Below are 15,135 nucleotides of genomic sequence, written 5' to 3'. Positions count from 1 at the left end.
AGCAGGGCTGGGCCCGGCCCCCGAATGCCCTGAATTCAGCACACGCTGTGTTTGGCTCAGTCCCTGGAGTTTGGGTTTTAAGTGTCCCCTCTGTGCCAGCCGGCTGTTGGGTTCTGGAAGCTGGGCACTGTGTACCCAGACACCAGGCTTGTGGGGGGCGTCCTGTGGCCAGGCAGTGATGGGCCAGGTGCCCTGTGTCTTGGTGGGCAGTGTGGGTACCAAATCCAAGTTAGGGGGGAATTGGGCAGCCCTCTCCGGGGAGGTGGCAGCTGAGCCTGGCTCTGAAGGGCTGGGCAGGAGTTGCAAGGGCTTGGGGGGTTCTGGGGGTGGGGAGGTAGGCAGTGCTTTTTAGGCGGCCAGAGCCTGGAGACAGAAGGGCGGAGCTTGTTTGGGGAACTGAAATAAGTCAAATCATACACTCGCGAAAGAGGCCTCTGGAAGCCCCGGAGGAGTCTTTTGGCCAGAGGGTGAGCAGGACTGAGCTTGGTGTTCTGGGGGACCCAGACAGGTGCGAGGAGCCCTGGCAGGCCCTCCGCAGGGGAGGCTTGTGTTTGGGGGTGCATGGGGCTGCCGTGGCCGGGGGCTCCATCACAGTGGCTTCCTGTGCCCAGAGGAGCCTGGATCTGGAAGGCAGGAGTCTGTGGAAGGAAGAAGTAGGGAGCTTAGCTGCGGGGGGTCCCCTGAGGCCCCTGTGCGGGTACAGCTCCAGGAGCCAGGCTGTGGGCTGGGGGTAAGGGAGGTCAGCCAGAAGTGCTTCCCCTGCAGAAGGGCTCTTCCGGGCTCTGGGCTGGGCTTCACCCCGCGGGGCCCCTGCCCATCACGAGCCCCCCTTGACCTCACTCCAGGTCTCAGGAAGTCTTGAGGAAGTGGGGTCTCGGCACCTTGGATCAGGCCTGGGCACTCTGGTGGCCGGTGCCGGGGGAGCCTGTGGCGGGGTCTGTGGACTAGGCGGGGACTTTGGGGGCCCAGACTAGACAGTGATGTCTCGCTGGGCTCCATGAATGGCCGGGGCGACAGAGTGGCCTGCTGAGATCTGGGCGGGGGTGTCTGCCCATCGTGTTTTCCCAGTGACCTCTCTGTGGCCTACTTCTCTGCTCGTCTGAGCGGGAAAGGACCAGAGTGAGCGAGAGGCTGAGATCGGACTTTAGCTTGGGTCTCCTGACACTCTGCCCAGGGCTCTGTCCCCTGCACTGCTTTGCCTGTGGCAGGTGGGGAAACTGAGGCAGGTGGCCTACTTCCGTGCATTGCCTGAGAGAGACAGGAAGTGCAACGGGAGGGTCTTTTCGTGGTTGGTATTTAGAGCTCTTTCTTGCTTTCTCATCTCCAGGGCAGATTGCTTCCCCAGCTAAAAACTGCCTGAGGGCAGGGGCTGTATGTATACCCAGGCCCTTCCTCCCATCTTCTCCTCATCCCTATCCCAGAGGCCAAGGCAAGGGCTGCTCCCCTGGGCTGCGTACTGGCTTGTCCTCCCATGTGTCTATCCAGCCCAACCCAGAGTCAGATGGAGATGGGACAGTGGGGCCTCCAGCCTGAGGGAGCTTCCTAGGCTTCAGAAAAGGAGAGAATAGTGGCCTCTGTGGACCACAGCTGCTCGGGGAGGAGCTCTGAGCTCCACAGTCAGTACTTCCCAAAAGGAGTTCATTGGAGATTAATGCAAAAAAAGCCCCTTGAATCAAAGAGATTGGGAAATGTTTAAATGTGTTTAACACAGCTGGTTTCTTTCTTGAAGGACTTCTCAGAGCCTTTAATTGCTAATGTGTACAGGGAAACTTTTTTTTTTTAAGATTTTATTTATTTATTCATGAGACACACAGAGAGAGGCAGAGACACAGGCAGAGGGAGAAGCAGGTTCCATGCAGGGAGCTTGATGCTGGACTTGATCCCAGGACCCTGGGATCACGTCCTGAGCCAGAAGGCAGACACTCAGTCACTGAGCCACTCAGGTGCCCCTGGGTACAAGGAATCTTTAAAAGAGGAGGAGACTGTCAAGCCCTGTACTGCTGGTGACCAGAAACTAGTGTGGGTGGGTGTGACCTTGTGTGTGTGTAGCTGTTTGTGGCTTTGCTGGTGGAAATGTGGACAGAGGGTTAAGAAAGAGCTCGAGCTTTGGACTGGGGCAAGTCTGGGTTTGAATCCCAGCTCTCCTGCTTCCCAGCTGGGGGGCTTTGGACAAGTAGGTTAAGATTCCAGAGTCTACCTCTGGCTGGAAATAGAGTGAGAGCAAGGGCACCCTCACCCTGGGGGGCAGGCCAACAGGGTCCTGCCCTGGTCTGTTCCTGGCAGGTGCTCACTGAAGTGGAGGTGCTCAGGGGCTGCTGGGGGTCTCTCAGTTGGGTTCAGAGGCTGCAGAACCTGTCCTGAGGGCTGGTGTTTACCCTTTCTCTCCTTGGAGCAGGCCTGCGTGGCCTGAGGTCCTGATGCTGCTTAGGGTGCTAGATGGCAGTTCTCTCTGCGCCCACCATCCCCCCTCCTCCCCCTGAACCCAGCTTGGGTGGATGGTCCTCGCTCAGGGGGTGTCAGGCCCTGTTGCTGCTCAAGAGTCCCCGACAGCAGTTTTTAGGTGTGACCACTTTTAGGCCAGGCCACTTCCAGGGCAGAGTGGGGGGCCAGGGCTCACGACAGGGTCAGGGTGGTGGGGATGGGACAGACATCTTGGCTCTTGCTGCCAACTTGATACTTGTCCTCTCGACTTGGGTGCATTGAGCCAGGTGCAGCCTCGCACCCTTCCTGCATTACCCCCTAGAATCCTCTCAAGGCCCTGCCTGGTCAGGACATAATTCTCCCTTTTTTCAAATGAGGGAAACTGAGGCACAGAGAAGGTAAGGAGCTTTCTCGGGGTTGTGCAGCTGAGATGGGATGGACTTTGAGATGTCTGTCTGTCTTTTTTAAAACAGGTTTTATTTTTTAGGTAGTCACATACATACTTACATGTGTTCACACACATACCATTATACGTGTCAGGAGCACGTCTTTCCATGTTAGCATATGTGTCACCTTAATTTTCAGTTACCTTCTATTGCCCTGAGTTTTTCCAGTAGAGTCTCTATTTTTTAGTTTATTTATTTATTTTAAGGTTTATTTCTTTTAGTGATCTCTATCCTCCAACATGGGGCTTGAACCCATGACCCTAAGATCAAGAGTGGCACACTCTTCTGAATGATTCAGCCAGGCGCCCCAAGTTTTTAGTTTATTTGTTTATTTTTAAAAAGATATATTTATTTATTTTAGAGAGAGAGCAGGGGGAGGGGCAGAGAGAGAGGGAGAGAGAAACTCGAAGCTTAGCACAGAGCCCGACAACAGGACTCGATCCCACAACCCTGAGATCAGGACATTAGCCAAAACCAGGAGTCAGATGCTCAACCAACTGAGCCACCCAGGCGCCCCTATTAAGAACTTTTATTTGCACAAGCTACATTATGACAATAGAAACAAACTGAAGATTCATTCACTCTGCGAAAGCAGCAGTTTTAGGTATCCTGCGTCCCGGGTCAGGCATTACCCATTCTGGGCACTACTGTTGCCATGTGGATTTTTCCCCGAATCCCCCAGGACAGCAGAGTTCAAGCTGCTGCACCCTTTTTGAGAGCTGCATAGCATTCCACAGTAAGGCTCTGTTGTGATTTATTTCATCAACTTCTAAAGGGTAGACGCTAGACACATGGTCTTCTTTTGCTGTTGTAAGTAATGTTGCAATGAGTAATCTTGTACATGTGTCATTTTACATGTGAAAGTGTTCGTAAGATAAATTACTTGGAGGAGATTTATTACATCAAAGGTTTGTGCATGAGTGATTTTGTCACATATGACTAACTTGCCCTCCCCAGAGGTTATGCTGAATCACACTCCTGCCAAGGCTCAGTGTGAGCACCTGTTTTGCCGCTGCCTGTAAATGTTCTATAAATACTTTGATCTTTGCCAATCAGATAGGTAAAAATGATTTTCTGTAGTAGTTTTAATTTGTATTTCTCTTACTGTGGGTGAGGTCAGCTTCTTTCTAAAGGTTTAGCAGTCATTTGTATTGCTTTTCTGTGCACTTTCTGCCCATACTCTTCTCCCATTTTTCTATTGGGTTATTGGTCTTTTTCTTATTGATCCATGGGAGCTTTTTACATATGGGGGAGATTAGCTCTTTACAATAAGGGTTGCAAATATTTCCCTCATTGCTTAATTTTGGTCTTATCTTTTGGTTTTGCTCTTAATAGCTTTTACCCTGCAGTAGATTTTTCAAATAAGTTTATTTATTTATTTACTTCTTATTTTTAAGTTCTATGCCTGGCATGGGGCTTGAACTCCGAGATCAAGGGTCGCATGTTCTACCGACTGAGCCAGCCAGACACCCCTGTTGTAGATTTTTTTTTTTTTTTTAATGTAATTGAGTTGACCAGTGTTTTCATTGTGACTTTTCAGTTTTCTCTCAGGTCAGAAAGGACTTACCCACTATGGCATGGTTATGAGAATTCTTTCATGGTTTCTTGGTCTCTTATCTTGGTGTAAATGATGAATCCAGCTTGTTTGATCTCCTCTGGGCTTTGCTCCCTCTTTATTTATTATTATTTTTTAAAGGTTTTATTTGTTTGACAGAGAGAGAGGGAGAGCACAAGCAAGGGGAGCAGCAGAGGGAGAAGTAGGCCCCCTGCAGAGCAGAGGGCCCGACGCAGGACTTGATCCCAGGACCCTAGGATTGTGACCTGAGCCAAAGGCCAGCGCTTAACCAACTGAGCCACCCAGGTGCCCCTTTCCTGCCTCTTTAAACAGGCTCCAAGCAGAGTAGTGACATTGTTCTTGCCCTCTAGTTCACGTGGTTACTCTAGGTTATATCTGCCTCTGGGTGTGTGAGATGGATCTCTTCGCCCACCTCCCAACCCCATGCGTGCCTCCTCACTGTTGGACCTACTGTCTGGGTGGGGCCCTGGGAAAAACATGAAGTTGGTGGGAAGACCACTGTCCTGCCATCGTGGGCCTCACCTGGCACCAGGTAAGGTCCCTGAAGGCTAGAGTAGCCCTTTCTGTCTGTCCTTAACAAAGGGAAAGAGATCAGAAATGTATTAAAGGCAGGCATGAATGTGTTTTCATTTTGAAGGGGGAACTTAGGGGAGTGCTTAAAGGAATGAATCACCAATGGTGGAATTTCAGGCAAGAGCCAGGGACAGTACTGTTCTTTCCAACAGTCCTTGGTTGGATCGATTAGTCAGTTAAGAAGTACCGCTGCCTGGGCACTTACTGTGTGCAGGCACCTGGCAGAGAGGGCCATGGAGGCCTCTGCCTTCTGGGAACTTGTGCCTGGGGCATAGTTTCCTCTTGGCATCTGGCCTGGTGCTTGACGCATGGAAGGTGCTAGTGCAAATCCATTAAAGGAATGAAGGCATGGATCTCTCTGAAAATGCATGGACAAATGGATACTTTCTCCCAGGCAGTCACTATCCTTAGAATTGGCAGGGGAGATAGTGAAGTGGATTTAGTATCCCTGGCAGCTGGAGCCTTGGAGGTAAGGGGTCAATGAGGTATTTGTATTTTTAAGGAGGGACTGACAAGGCGAGGGCTGAATCCAGGGGAGAAGTGGAAGGGAGGACTTCAGGTACAAAGAATAATCCCTGCCCCACCCTTAGAATGAGCCCTGTGGGGCCGGGTGACAACACCCAGGCTATCCCCTTCAGCTTGTTGTCCTTCTCATTTTATGATTCAGACTCCACGCCCAGCCCAGCCCAGCGAAGGGCCAACCATTCCTTGGCGAGGAGGAAAAGCCTGGGCCCAGGTGAGGCCCAGGACTTGCCCAGGGTTATAGGGCTGGCTGGCGGCAGAGCTGGGGCTGGGACATGGGTGCTGAACCCCAAGAATGATGGGGAGCCAGTGTTCCCCGGGAGCTGGCCAAGTCGGCTGGGGGTCAGAGGAAAGCAGGGTGGGGAGCTCACCCCATTAGGGGACTTTGCCCCTGCCTCGCGGCCTCATAGGCTTGTCACCAGGGGGTGGTGAGATGAAGTAGTGGCCTCCTGGGGGGGCCCTGCCTGCCTCATGCTTCTGTCTCTCCCATTTGGACCCCCTGGCTGGGCTTCCTCGGCTCCGGAAGCTCAGCCTTCTTTCCAGGTTCACCCTCTCTTTTGTGCCCACAAACAGATGGTTGGCCATCATGATCCCGCACCTCACTTGTCCCACGATTTGGCTGTCAGTGCCCTGTGTTTACTGATGAGGAGAACCGAGGCCCAGAGTGGGACCTGGGGACTTCAGCCCCACTGCTCCCGGCCGGGGGGAGCAGAGCTGGGGTTGAGCCCTCACCCCTCCCACCCGAGCCCCCCCTTCCCCGGGTGCCCTGCCCCCAGTGCTTCTGCTTTTCTGAGGAAGACCCTTCCGGCGCCCAATGGTCTCTCCCTCCCCCTTCGAGAGAGAGCTGCCCTGCTCGCTGTCTCCCTGCCTTTTCTGCCTGGTTCAGGAGTCCAGCTGGTGGCTCATCTGTGTGGCCACCCGTCCATCTGTCTGTCCTTCCGTCTCTTCCACGAGCAGCTGCCAGGGCTCAGCCACGGGACACATCCCCCGAGAGTTCGGTGAGGCCGGTGCGGGGATGTCTGACAATTGGGACCACTGACAGGTGTCTGGGGAGGGGGGGATGCGCCGGGGGGGACACGTGGGGACGGAGGTCAGGCCCTGGGAGAGCCACGGCTGGAGGCCCGCGAGAGGCTGGCGGCCGGGCAGTGGGGCTGAAGTCCCTGGGTCCCGCCGCCCCTCCGTGCCAGGACGGCGCTGAGCGCAGCGGCCTCTGGCTCCTTCACAAAGCGCCGGGTCTCCCGAGGGGGGCGCCTTCATGTGAGACCCCTGAGCCAGTAAAGGTCTGCATGGGACCCCGCGGGGAGGGACCCAGCCGGGGAGGGACCCTGTCCATGCAGGGAGCTAGTGCTGGGTCGGCGCTCTGGGTTCTGGGCTGCAGTGGCATGGTCCCCCGGTGGGCTTGGGGCAGCGGCTGGGCCTAAGGGGCCCCGGGTGGGGGGGGGGTCTCCTCCAGCCTGCCTGCCCCTCCCACACACCCCAGAGCCCCCACTTCCTCTTTCTGAAGCCACCAGGGCTCCAGGGCCTGCTGGGCTGGGCCAGAGGAAGCCAGCCTGGGATTCCTGCCAGCTGCTTGGGTGAGGAAGTGGGTGCCCTGTCTGTCTGTGAAGGCCGGAGGTGATCTAGAACTCCCCAAGGGGTGTGGGAGCCCTGGGGGTGCTGCTGGATCAGCCAGTTCTGCCGGGGGAGGATTTCCTGAGCACCTCCGAGGGTGCAGTCCTGCACTTCTAATTTGAGGTCCTGGCTCTCTATTTCCGGCAGCTTCTCTGGCTGAGGAACCTAGACTTGCCAGCCAGTGTTTGGCAAGGAGACAACAACAGTCCTGCCTCAGTTGCAGGGAAGGGAGGAGAGGGTGTGTGTGGGTAGCTCAGAGGGCTTCCTGGAGGAAGTGGTGCTCCTGGATCTTGCTGGCTCAGAGCAGACTTCTTGACATGGCTGTCTGGCCTTGCGTCTGTGAGGCGGACGGGGGGACCTTGATGGAGTCCACTGCGTCTCCCACCCTCTGTCCTAGACTTTGAGAGGGGAGGGCAGGAAGGGGTTCTGTGGTTGTCAGCACCGTGAGGGCGTTGAGCAGGATGAGAGGTGACCAGTGTTCAAATCCGAGTGCTCTTTTGCTAGCTGTGTGACTTCAGGAAAATGATTGAACCTCTCTGTGTTCCCACATCCATAAAATGGAAGCAGTAGTCCTACTCCCTTGCAGGGCAGGTGTGCAGAGTTAGAGCCCACAGCACGGGGCACGCTGTGAGTGCTCACTAGACTTTGTGTATGGCATCACGCACCCCACTCTAGCATGGGACATGGGGTTGCAGGGGGCGCAGAGCCCACCAGGCGTGCTTGGTGGGGCCGGGGGATGAAGTGGATTCCCTTGGGATCCATTTATACCTGAGTATGCCCCTGGACTCCCTAATTCCTCCTGCAGAGGTGAGTCTCTGGAGGCCACTGAGAGAAGATGTGGGGAGTCCCCTTGCTCCAGCTACCTGCTGCCCTAGGTCCTGTGCAGAATGGCTGGCCCTGGGCTGTAGAGTTTGGGACATGGTAAGCGAAGTATGAGGGAAGGGGGCTTCGCGTCCTTGGCCCAGGCCTGTCCAGGAGGACCAGCCTTGTCTGCAGGGACCCACTCTCAACTCTGAGCCTAACTCTGCCCCCTGACCCTGGACTCTGTCCTTCTGACCCTGGACCCTGCTCCCTGCCCCTGGACCATCAGGGAGGGTTCCTGGGTGCAGTAAACTGGGGCAGAAGGCCCAACATGAACCTTGGCACTCTTGGTTGCAAGCCACAGAAACTCAAACTGACTTCAGCCCACAGAGGCGTGCTGTTTGGTGCGATTAAATTATCTGGAGGTTGCTTGAGCTTCATTCAGGCAGAGCTGGATCCAGGGGTGTGGGGAGGGATTTTCAAGCCTCTGTCTCTCTCCAGTTTCCTGTGTTGGCTTTGTTCTCGGTGGACTGTCTCTTGTGGTGGCTTCAAGTGGCTGCCAGCAGCCGTAGGTCACCAGCAAGAGAGTATCTTTCCCGTGGGTCAGTATGAGTCCCAGAGAGCGTTCTCACTGAGAGGAGTTTGGTCACAGCACCGTCCCTAAACCAGTCACTGGGGCTTGAGGGGGACGATACTGATGAGCCTGCCTGGGTCTCGCGGCCCCTGAGCCAGGGGACTGACAGTGGGAGAGACAATCCTGGCAGAAGGAGGTTCCCCTCCTCTGTAAAAGGGGGCTACTTGCCCTGCTCCCCACCAGAGTGATTGTGAGGTGTGAATAGCAGTGAGGGGTCCCTGGCCCCCCTGGACTGTCCCAAGTGCCTATCTCTGCCGTTGGTGTTTTTGGACTTCAGACAGAACCAGAGGGGCGGGGGTGAGGGTGTGACAGGGAGGTAGGGCTTCGCTTGACCTGAGGTGGGACTTTGAGCCCAAAGGATTGCCCACTGATGGAGAAGATTGCCCCGAGAGGTGATGAGCTTCACGTCACTGAGGTGGGCAAGGTCCTCGAGGCTGCAGGGTCATTTGTTGGACACGTGGCGAAGTGGTTCCTTTATCCAGGGCCTTCATCTTATGGCCTCCCTGCCCTCCCAGTTGCCAGCTGCGTCAGCAACCAGCAGAAGAACAGGTGATTGGACAGAGGCCTCGAAGCCTGCCCACAGAAGCAGGAGGCCTTTGTGTCTGGTTTTGGGGGGACTGCTGCTAGGGAGCAGCTGGCCTGTGGAGATGCTGCCAGGGGGCTCCCAGACTACCTCTCCAGGAGTGATGAATGCATCTCTGCTCCCAGCCCTGTCCTGCCCTCTGTCCCAGGAGCGAGACCAGGTCCCCACATGGGCTGAGGTCCCTGTGCCCAGGGCTGTCTATTGTCCATGTTCTCTCCTGCCTGCTGTTGCCCAGGAAGTGGCCTAATTAGATCCCCAAGAGCTGTGTTTACCAGGCCTGGGTTCCCACGGGCCCCCGGGAACCTTCCAACTGCTCCTTCCCTCTCCACTCCTGCCTCAGCCAGCTTCGTGCCCCTGGAAGGGCAGGTCAGTTCTGGGGTGTCCTGGCCGCACCCAGCTCTGGTCTGCGGGCTTTGCCTGTGGGAGAGAGCACCTGCGGGGGGATGCTGTCCCAGCCCCTCGGAGTTTCTCGGCCTGGCGGTCTGGTCCTGGCCCACCGGAGTGTGGCAGCAGGCCAGAGGGCCAGGTGGTGTTGCGTATACTTGAAGCCCAGGCCTTCCACCAAGGAGTTCCAGCTATGTGACCTTACGTGCACCGCTCAACCTCTCTGGGCTCAGTTCTGTGTCTGTACAACGGCTGTGATACCTTGGCCTCCACAGGTTCTGAAGATGAGAGTGGATATGTGTGCATTGGCCCCTGGCGTGACAGTGTTTCCGCTCCTGTGACTGTAAAGAGCTGGTTCAGGGGAGCCCTGCACTGGGGGCGTCTCAGGGCAGGGACCTTATCTTGTTTTGTAAACCCTGCAACACAGGGCTAAGCGTGTGTGGTTAGTGCTCAAAACATGCTTTGTGTGGAATTGAAACTGGTTAGCTCAGAGTTAGAGGTTACTAATTAGTGGGGTGCATAACTCGCATTTTTAAATTAGCTGCCAACATGCATAAGTGGATATTTCATGTAGAAGTCAGCTCTGCCGCCTAAGCACTTCAGGCACTTTGGGAGCCCTGGGCCGGGCCCCCACAGAGTTGCCCGGGTTAAAAAAGTGCCAAGGCTTATGGGCACCTGCCTGAACCTGGAGGCAGCAGAGGGATCCAGGACCCCTGGCCTCTGTCCCTCAAACCCAAAATATGTTTTTTTTTTTTTTTTTTTTTCCAATTTGGCCCTGGAATTTGTGGAATAGGAGCTTGCAGAGGTGTCTGAGGTGGCTCTTGGGTCTAGGGTGGGCGCTCACTGCAGGGCTTCACTCGGGCTCAGGGACTCTGGGGACCCTTCTCTTCTACCTCTGGGGGCTCTGGACTGCCTTTCCTTCACAGCTTTCTCCAGGGGCCACTCATGACAGCCCTGAGCCTTCCCACAATGTATGGCCCCCCTCCCCTCTACCACCTGCCCTGTCCCAGTTCCAGGCTTCGAGGCAGGTCTGGAGAGAGTGGGGGGCCTGGACTCTTGGGCTGGGGCTGCTCCCTCAACACAGGTTCCTGCTGGGAATGTGGCAGCTGCCCCCAGACCCCAGTCCATGCATGTAGGGATTGTACATTATTCGGTAATTTTTCCTCTAGGGACTGGGAGCTCCAGGGGAAGAAAGGGCTAGCCTGGCACATGGGAGGTGCGTGTGTAGTGGGCCTAGTGTGCTGCAGGCACGATTACAGGCCTTTTTGGAATAAATGAATGAGCCAGTGAATGACCGGTGCTGGGGAAGGAGGGAGTGCATCTGGGCTGAGCACTGCAACCCTGGCACCTGCTCCCAGCTTGTCATAAACGGTCTGCTATGCTCCCTCTCTGAGGCTCAGTTTCCATTTCTACAAAGTGGAGCTTGCAAACTTCTTAAATTCTTGTCAGTGGAAATTAAAAAAAAAAAAAAAGCATTTAAATAATGAAGTCTTAGGAGGATGCTTAACACGAATGCAAGGGCTTGCTCTGGGTGTAGCAGGCGTGGGAGGTCCGGGACGCAAAACTCACCAGAAAGCCCCAGTGATCGAGTAAATGTGATCTTTGTGAAAGGACCATTTGAACAGAAGAAAGTCTGAAAATAGACACCATGTGCACATCACTTGACTTACAACAAAGGTGGCTTCACTGAACTTCTTGAGGGAGGAATGGTGGCTTTGCCGGAAGCTGCTGGGGCAGGGGTCCCCCCACGGGGATCCCACCTGTGTGCAAGAAAGGGACAGAGGCTGATCCCTGCCTCATGCCACACACGGAAATCACTGGGATGGATCAGAGATCTCCATGTGAAGGAAAACCCATCAAACTTGGAGAGCAGTGCTGTCCAGTGGGAGGTTCTGGATGATAGAAATGCTCTCTATCTGTGCTGCCCAATAAAATAGCCACAGTTGTGTGTGTGGCTCTTGGGCACTTGAAATGGGGCCAGTGTGACTGCTGGTCTGAATTTTTTATTTTTTTTAAAAGATTTTATTTATTCATGGGAGAGAGAGAGAGAGAGAGAGAGAGAGAGGCGGAGACACAGGCAGAGAGAGAAGCAGGCCCCCCACAAGGAGCTTGATGTGGGATACAATCCTGGCCCTCGGGATCATACCCTGAGCTGTAGGCAGATGCTCAACCGCTGAGCCACCTAGGCCTCCCTGAATTTTTAATTTCATTTTTAATCCAGTTAAATGTAGCTGCACGTAGTGACGTGTGGCTGGCGGCTCCGTACGGGACAGTGCAGTTCGAGGACACACAGGGGCTGGCTGTGCAGGCAAAGCTTTAAATACGACCTAGAAGTTAGGTTTGGGTTAAGGTTGGTGGATGGGACCCAGGGGTGGTGAGGCCTGGCCCCTGCTCTCCCTGGTGGCTCCACCTGTCCTGGCTAAATCCTGGTCTGCTTTGTGTCTCCGCAGAGCTGAGGACCCCGCACGTCCGGTGAGCCGGCCCCGATGCAGAGCACGAGGCCTGGGGTGCCGTGAGCAGGCCTGGCAGTGGAGCGGCCCGGACCCCGCGCCGCCCATGGGGCTGCAGGCCCAGGGACCCCCGCCCCAGGCCCGCCCGCCAGGCCCCCCGAGGCCCGAGGCCTAGGCCCGCCAGGGGTGGGCAGACAGATGCACCCCGGGCCGCAGGGTCTCCCGAGTGGACCGCTGGCCGGGGGGGGCGCGGGGGAGGATGCCGGCCAAGGGGCGCTATTTCCTCAACGAGGGTGAAGAGGACCCTGACCAGGCTGCGCTCTACGGGAAGTACCGCCTCACCAGCCAGCACGGGCCGCTGCTGCTCACGCTCCTGCTGGTGGCTGTCACTGCCTGCGTCGCCCTCATCATCATCAGCTTCGTCTGCGGGGTGAGTGGGGCGGCCCACAGGCGGTGGTTGGGAGCCGGGCCTGGGAGGCCTTGGGCAAGCCTGACCTCGCTCAGCCTGGAGGCTGGTCTGCGAGGTGCTCCGTGGCGTCGCTGGGCGGGGGGAGGCAGGTTTTTCATTTTCATTTAATTTTGAAGTCGGGGGTGGTTTTATTTATTTATTTTTATTTATTTATTTATTTATTTTTAAATTTTTATTTATTTATGATAGTCACAGAGAGAGAGAGAGAGAGGCAGAGACACAGGCAGAGGGAGAAGCAGGCTCCATGCACCGGGAGCCTGATGTGGGATTCGATCCAGGGTCTCCAGGATCGCGCCCTGGGCCAAAGGCAGGCGCCAAACCGCTGCGCCACCCAGGGATCCCCGGGGGTGGTTTTAGATGTTACATTAATTTGGCCAAGGAAACTACCCTCCCTTTTCCCCCCAAAACAAACTTCGATTGTGCTGAAGACCTGGGGGTGATGGCCCCTGTATGGCTGCTCCCTGGCACTCCTCCTCCTAGAGCCCGGCTGTGGTCCCGGGCTCCTTCTGAACACCGCTCTCCAGGCAGACGCCGCTAACACCCTCCGTGACCTCGGCCGCTGCCTGCGTGTGGCTGTTGAGCGCTAGAAACGTGGCTAGTGCGACTGAGGAGCTGATTTTTTAATGAATATAAAATCAATCCAGAAAAAGCACACATGCCCAGTAGCTACTGTGTGGAACAGGAAAGTTCTAGAAGAAGACGTCCGAGCCTGCCGGCTATTAGCAGGGCGCTTGTGTATAACGTGGCCGGGCCCTCAGGGGCTCTGTCAATGCTGCCTGGATCTGCACGGCTGTAAACCGCAGGACATTTGTTTGTGCTCCTGAGTGCCTACTGCGTGCCAGCCCCCAGGTCAGCCGCTGTGCCCACGGGGCTTCAGGGTGCAGGGGGAGACCAGGTGCTGGCCCAGCTGGGACTCACCTCTCCTGGTCACCCCTTCGCGGTGTCACGCCTCTACCTTTGCTCCAGCTCATCCCCTGTCTGTCTGGGGCGCCTTCGGTTAGCATCTCCTCCATTCACTCTGTAACAGTCGGCGCAGTGGCCTGTCCTGCAGCAGGCTTGCCCAGCTGTGCCCCTATACTGTCCTCCCGCCGGCATGTGCGGGGCACCCTGGGAGCAGAGGGGGCCTGATGGGGAGGGCTCCACAGGGCCTCTGCACTGCACAGGGACTGGGGGAAGGTGCTGGTGGAGGCAGCCCCGGCCAAGACAGTGCAAAGCCCGAAGGTGAGGAAGAGCGTGGTGCTCGGAGGGAGCACCGACGCCACCCACGTGGAGGAGAGCACAGGGGACATGGCTCGGGGCAGGACGGACAGGCTAGCCTGGCAGGCTTTCCAGAGGGGACGACGCCTCACTGGGGAAGGCTGTGGCATCTCCGTGTGTGTTTGCTCTGCCCAGGACCCCTCTGGACACCAGGCTGTCCTGGGGATGGCCTTCTTCACATTTGCCGCGTTTGTGGTTCTCTACGTGTTGGTGTACGTGGAGTGCCTCGTCTCGCGGTGGCTCAGGGCCTCAGCGCTGCTCATCTGGGTCTGCCTCATGATGCTGGGCTACATGCTGGTGTTCGACTCATGGATCAACACAACTTCTGTGCGGGCGCAGGTAATGGGGCCGGGGACCCTGGCGTCTCCTGGGGGGCTGGGTGCCACCAGCCAGCGGTGCACTTGGCAAATCCTGCCCTCCCTGGGCATCAGGTCCCTTTTGGAGACAGGGCTTATATCTGGTGTGCTGGCCTTGGGCCTGCCTCCTCCCACCGGCTGTGGTTCTGCGACAGAGGGTGGGCGCCGGGCTGATCTTGTCCATTCAGCTCTCTGAGCTGGACAGATGTCTAGCTGGAGCATTGAGGGTAGACCCTCGTTTAGTTGGAAGTGACACTCTCCAGCGTGGAGGCAGAAAGGCACACATTGGCCCACATGCCTGGAAAGGCTGGGACCAGTCAGGACTGGTTAGCTCTAGCAGGAAGGCCAGGTCCCGATTGTCCTCCCTCTGCTCTGTTTTCCTCTGTGCCACTCCGTTTCCAGGCAGGCCGTCCCCAGGCTGGGCACGGATGCTGCAGAGGCCTGAGGCTGCCCGCCCACTGGCTTATCCACCCCAGCTACAAGAGCCCTTTCTTGACCAGCTTGAGTCACCCTGGCTGGTCACTGTTGCCCAGTGCTGGCACCCTCTGATAGTGGGCTGGGTAGGCTGAGGCACGGGAAGGCCAGGCAGCCCAGAGGGCTGGGAGTGGGTGCAGCTGCGCCACTGGAGGCGGCAGGTGGGCAGCTGGGCCCCGGCCTTCGGGTGATCACCATTCCTGCCGCGGGAGAGCCCCAGCCATGGGTGTCAGGCGGCAACTCCCTGGGTCACCAGGGCCTGGGGTCTTACTCCTGGGGAGGCCTGGCCTCAGCCTCAGCTCATAAATCAGCTCAGGAAATGGTGGCTAATATTGGCTGGGTCTGACCCAGAAGTGGAGTTTGGCTTTCCCATGTTCCGTTGCGTGTTGGTCACTGTCCCTCACCACATGGGGAAGGGAGGGGCTGTGCTGGGGGCAGGGGCTCAGGATTCGGGTTTCTGGGGCTATTCCCAGAAGATGAGAGGCTGCAGCAGGGGGGTGATGTTGGCTCCGTCTGGGTCTGGGTCCTGCGGCAGGGGTGTTGTGGCCAGTCCCTGAGCCTCACCGATGCTCTGCCCC

At 56.6% G+C, this 15,135-nt stretch overlaps 1 protein-coding gene across 3 annotated transcripts in view; it reads left to right on the top strand.

Annotated features, from left to right (window-relative positions):
* The first annotated feature begins 410 nt into the window (after positions 1-410).
* ADCY7 (adenylate cyclase 7) overlaps positions 411-15,135 on the top strand; it is a 37,925-nt gene continuing 23,200 nt past the window's right edge. The window contains exons 1-3 of one of the 3 annotated variants that reach the window (XM_038531076.1): positions 411-467; positions 12,002-12,431; positions 13,863-14,066. In XM_038531076.1, coding sequence (XP_038387004.1) covers positions 12,261-12,431; positions 13,863-14,066 — 375 coding nt within the window. In that variant the 5' untranslated portion in view covers positions 411-467; positions 12,002-12,260. Of the gene's footprint in view, positions 468-6,410; positions 6,537-12,001; positions 12,432-13,862; positions 14,067-15,135 lie in introns of those variants that run through there. The other 2 variants (XM_038531074.1, XM_038531077.1) reach the window with 2 other exon arrangements.

Source organism: Canis lupus, chromosome 2, assembly GCF_011100685.1.
Source record: "Canis lupus familiaris isolate Mischka breed German Shepherd chromosome 2, alternate assembly UU_Cfam_GSD_1.0, whole genome shotgun sequence".
NCBI lineage: Eukaryota > Metazoa > Chordata > Mammalia > Carnivora > Canidae > Canis > Canis lupus.
Note: the sequence above shows the minus strand (reverse complement) of the source record. Positions and strands in the feature narration are given on the sequence as shown.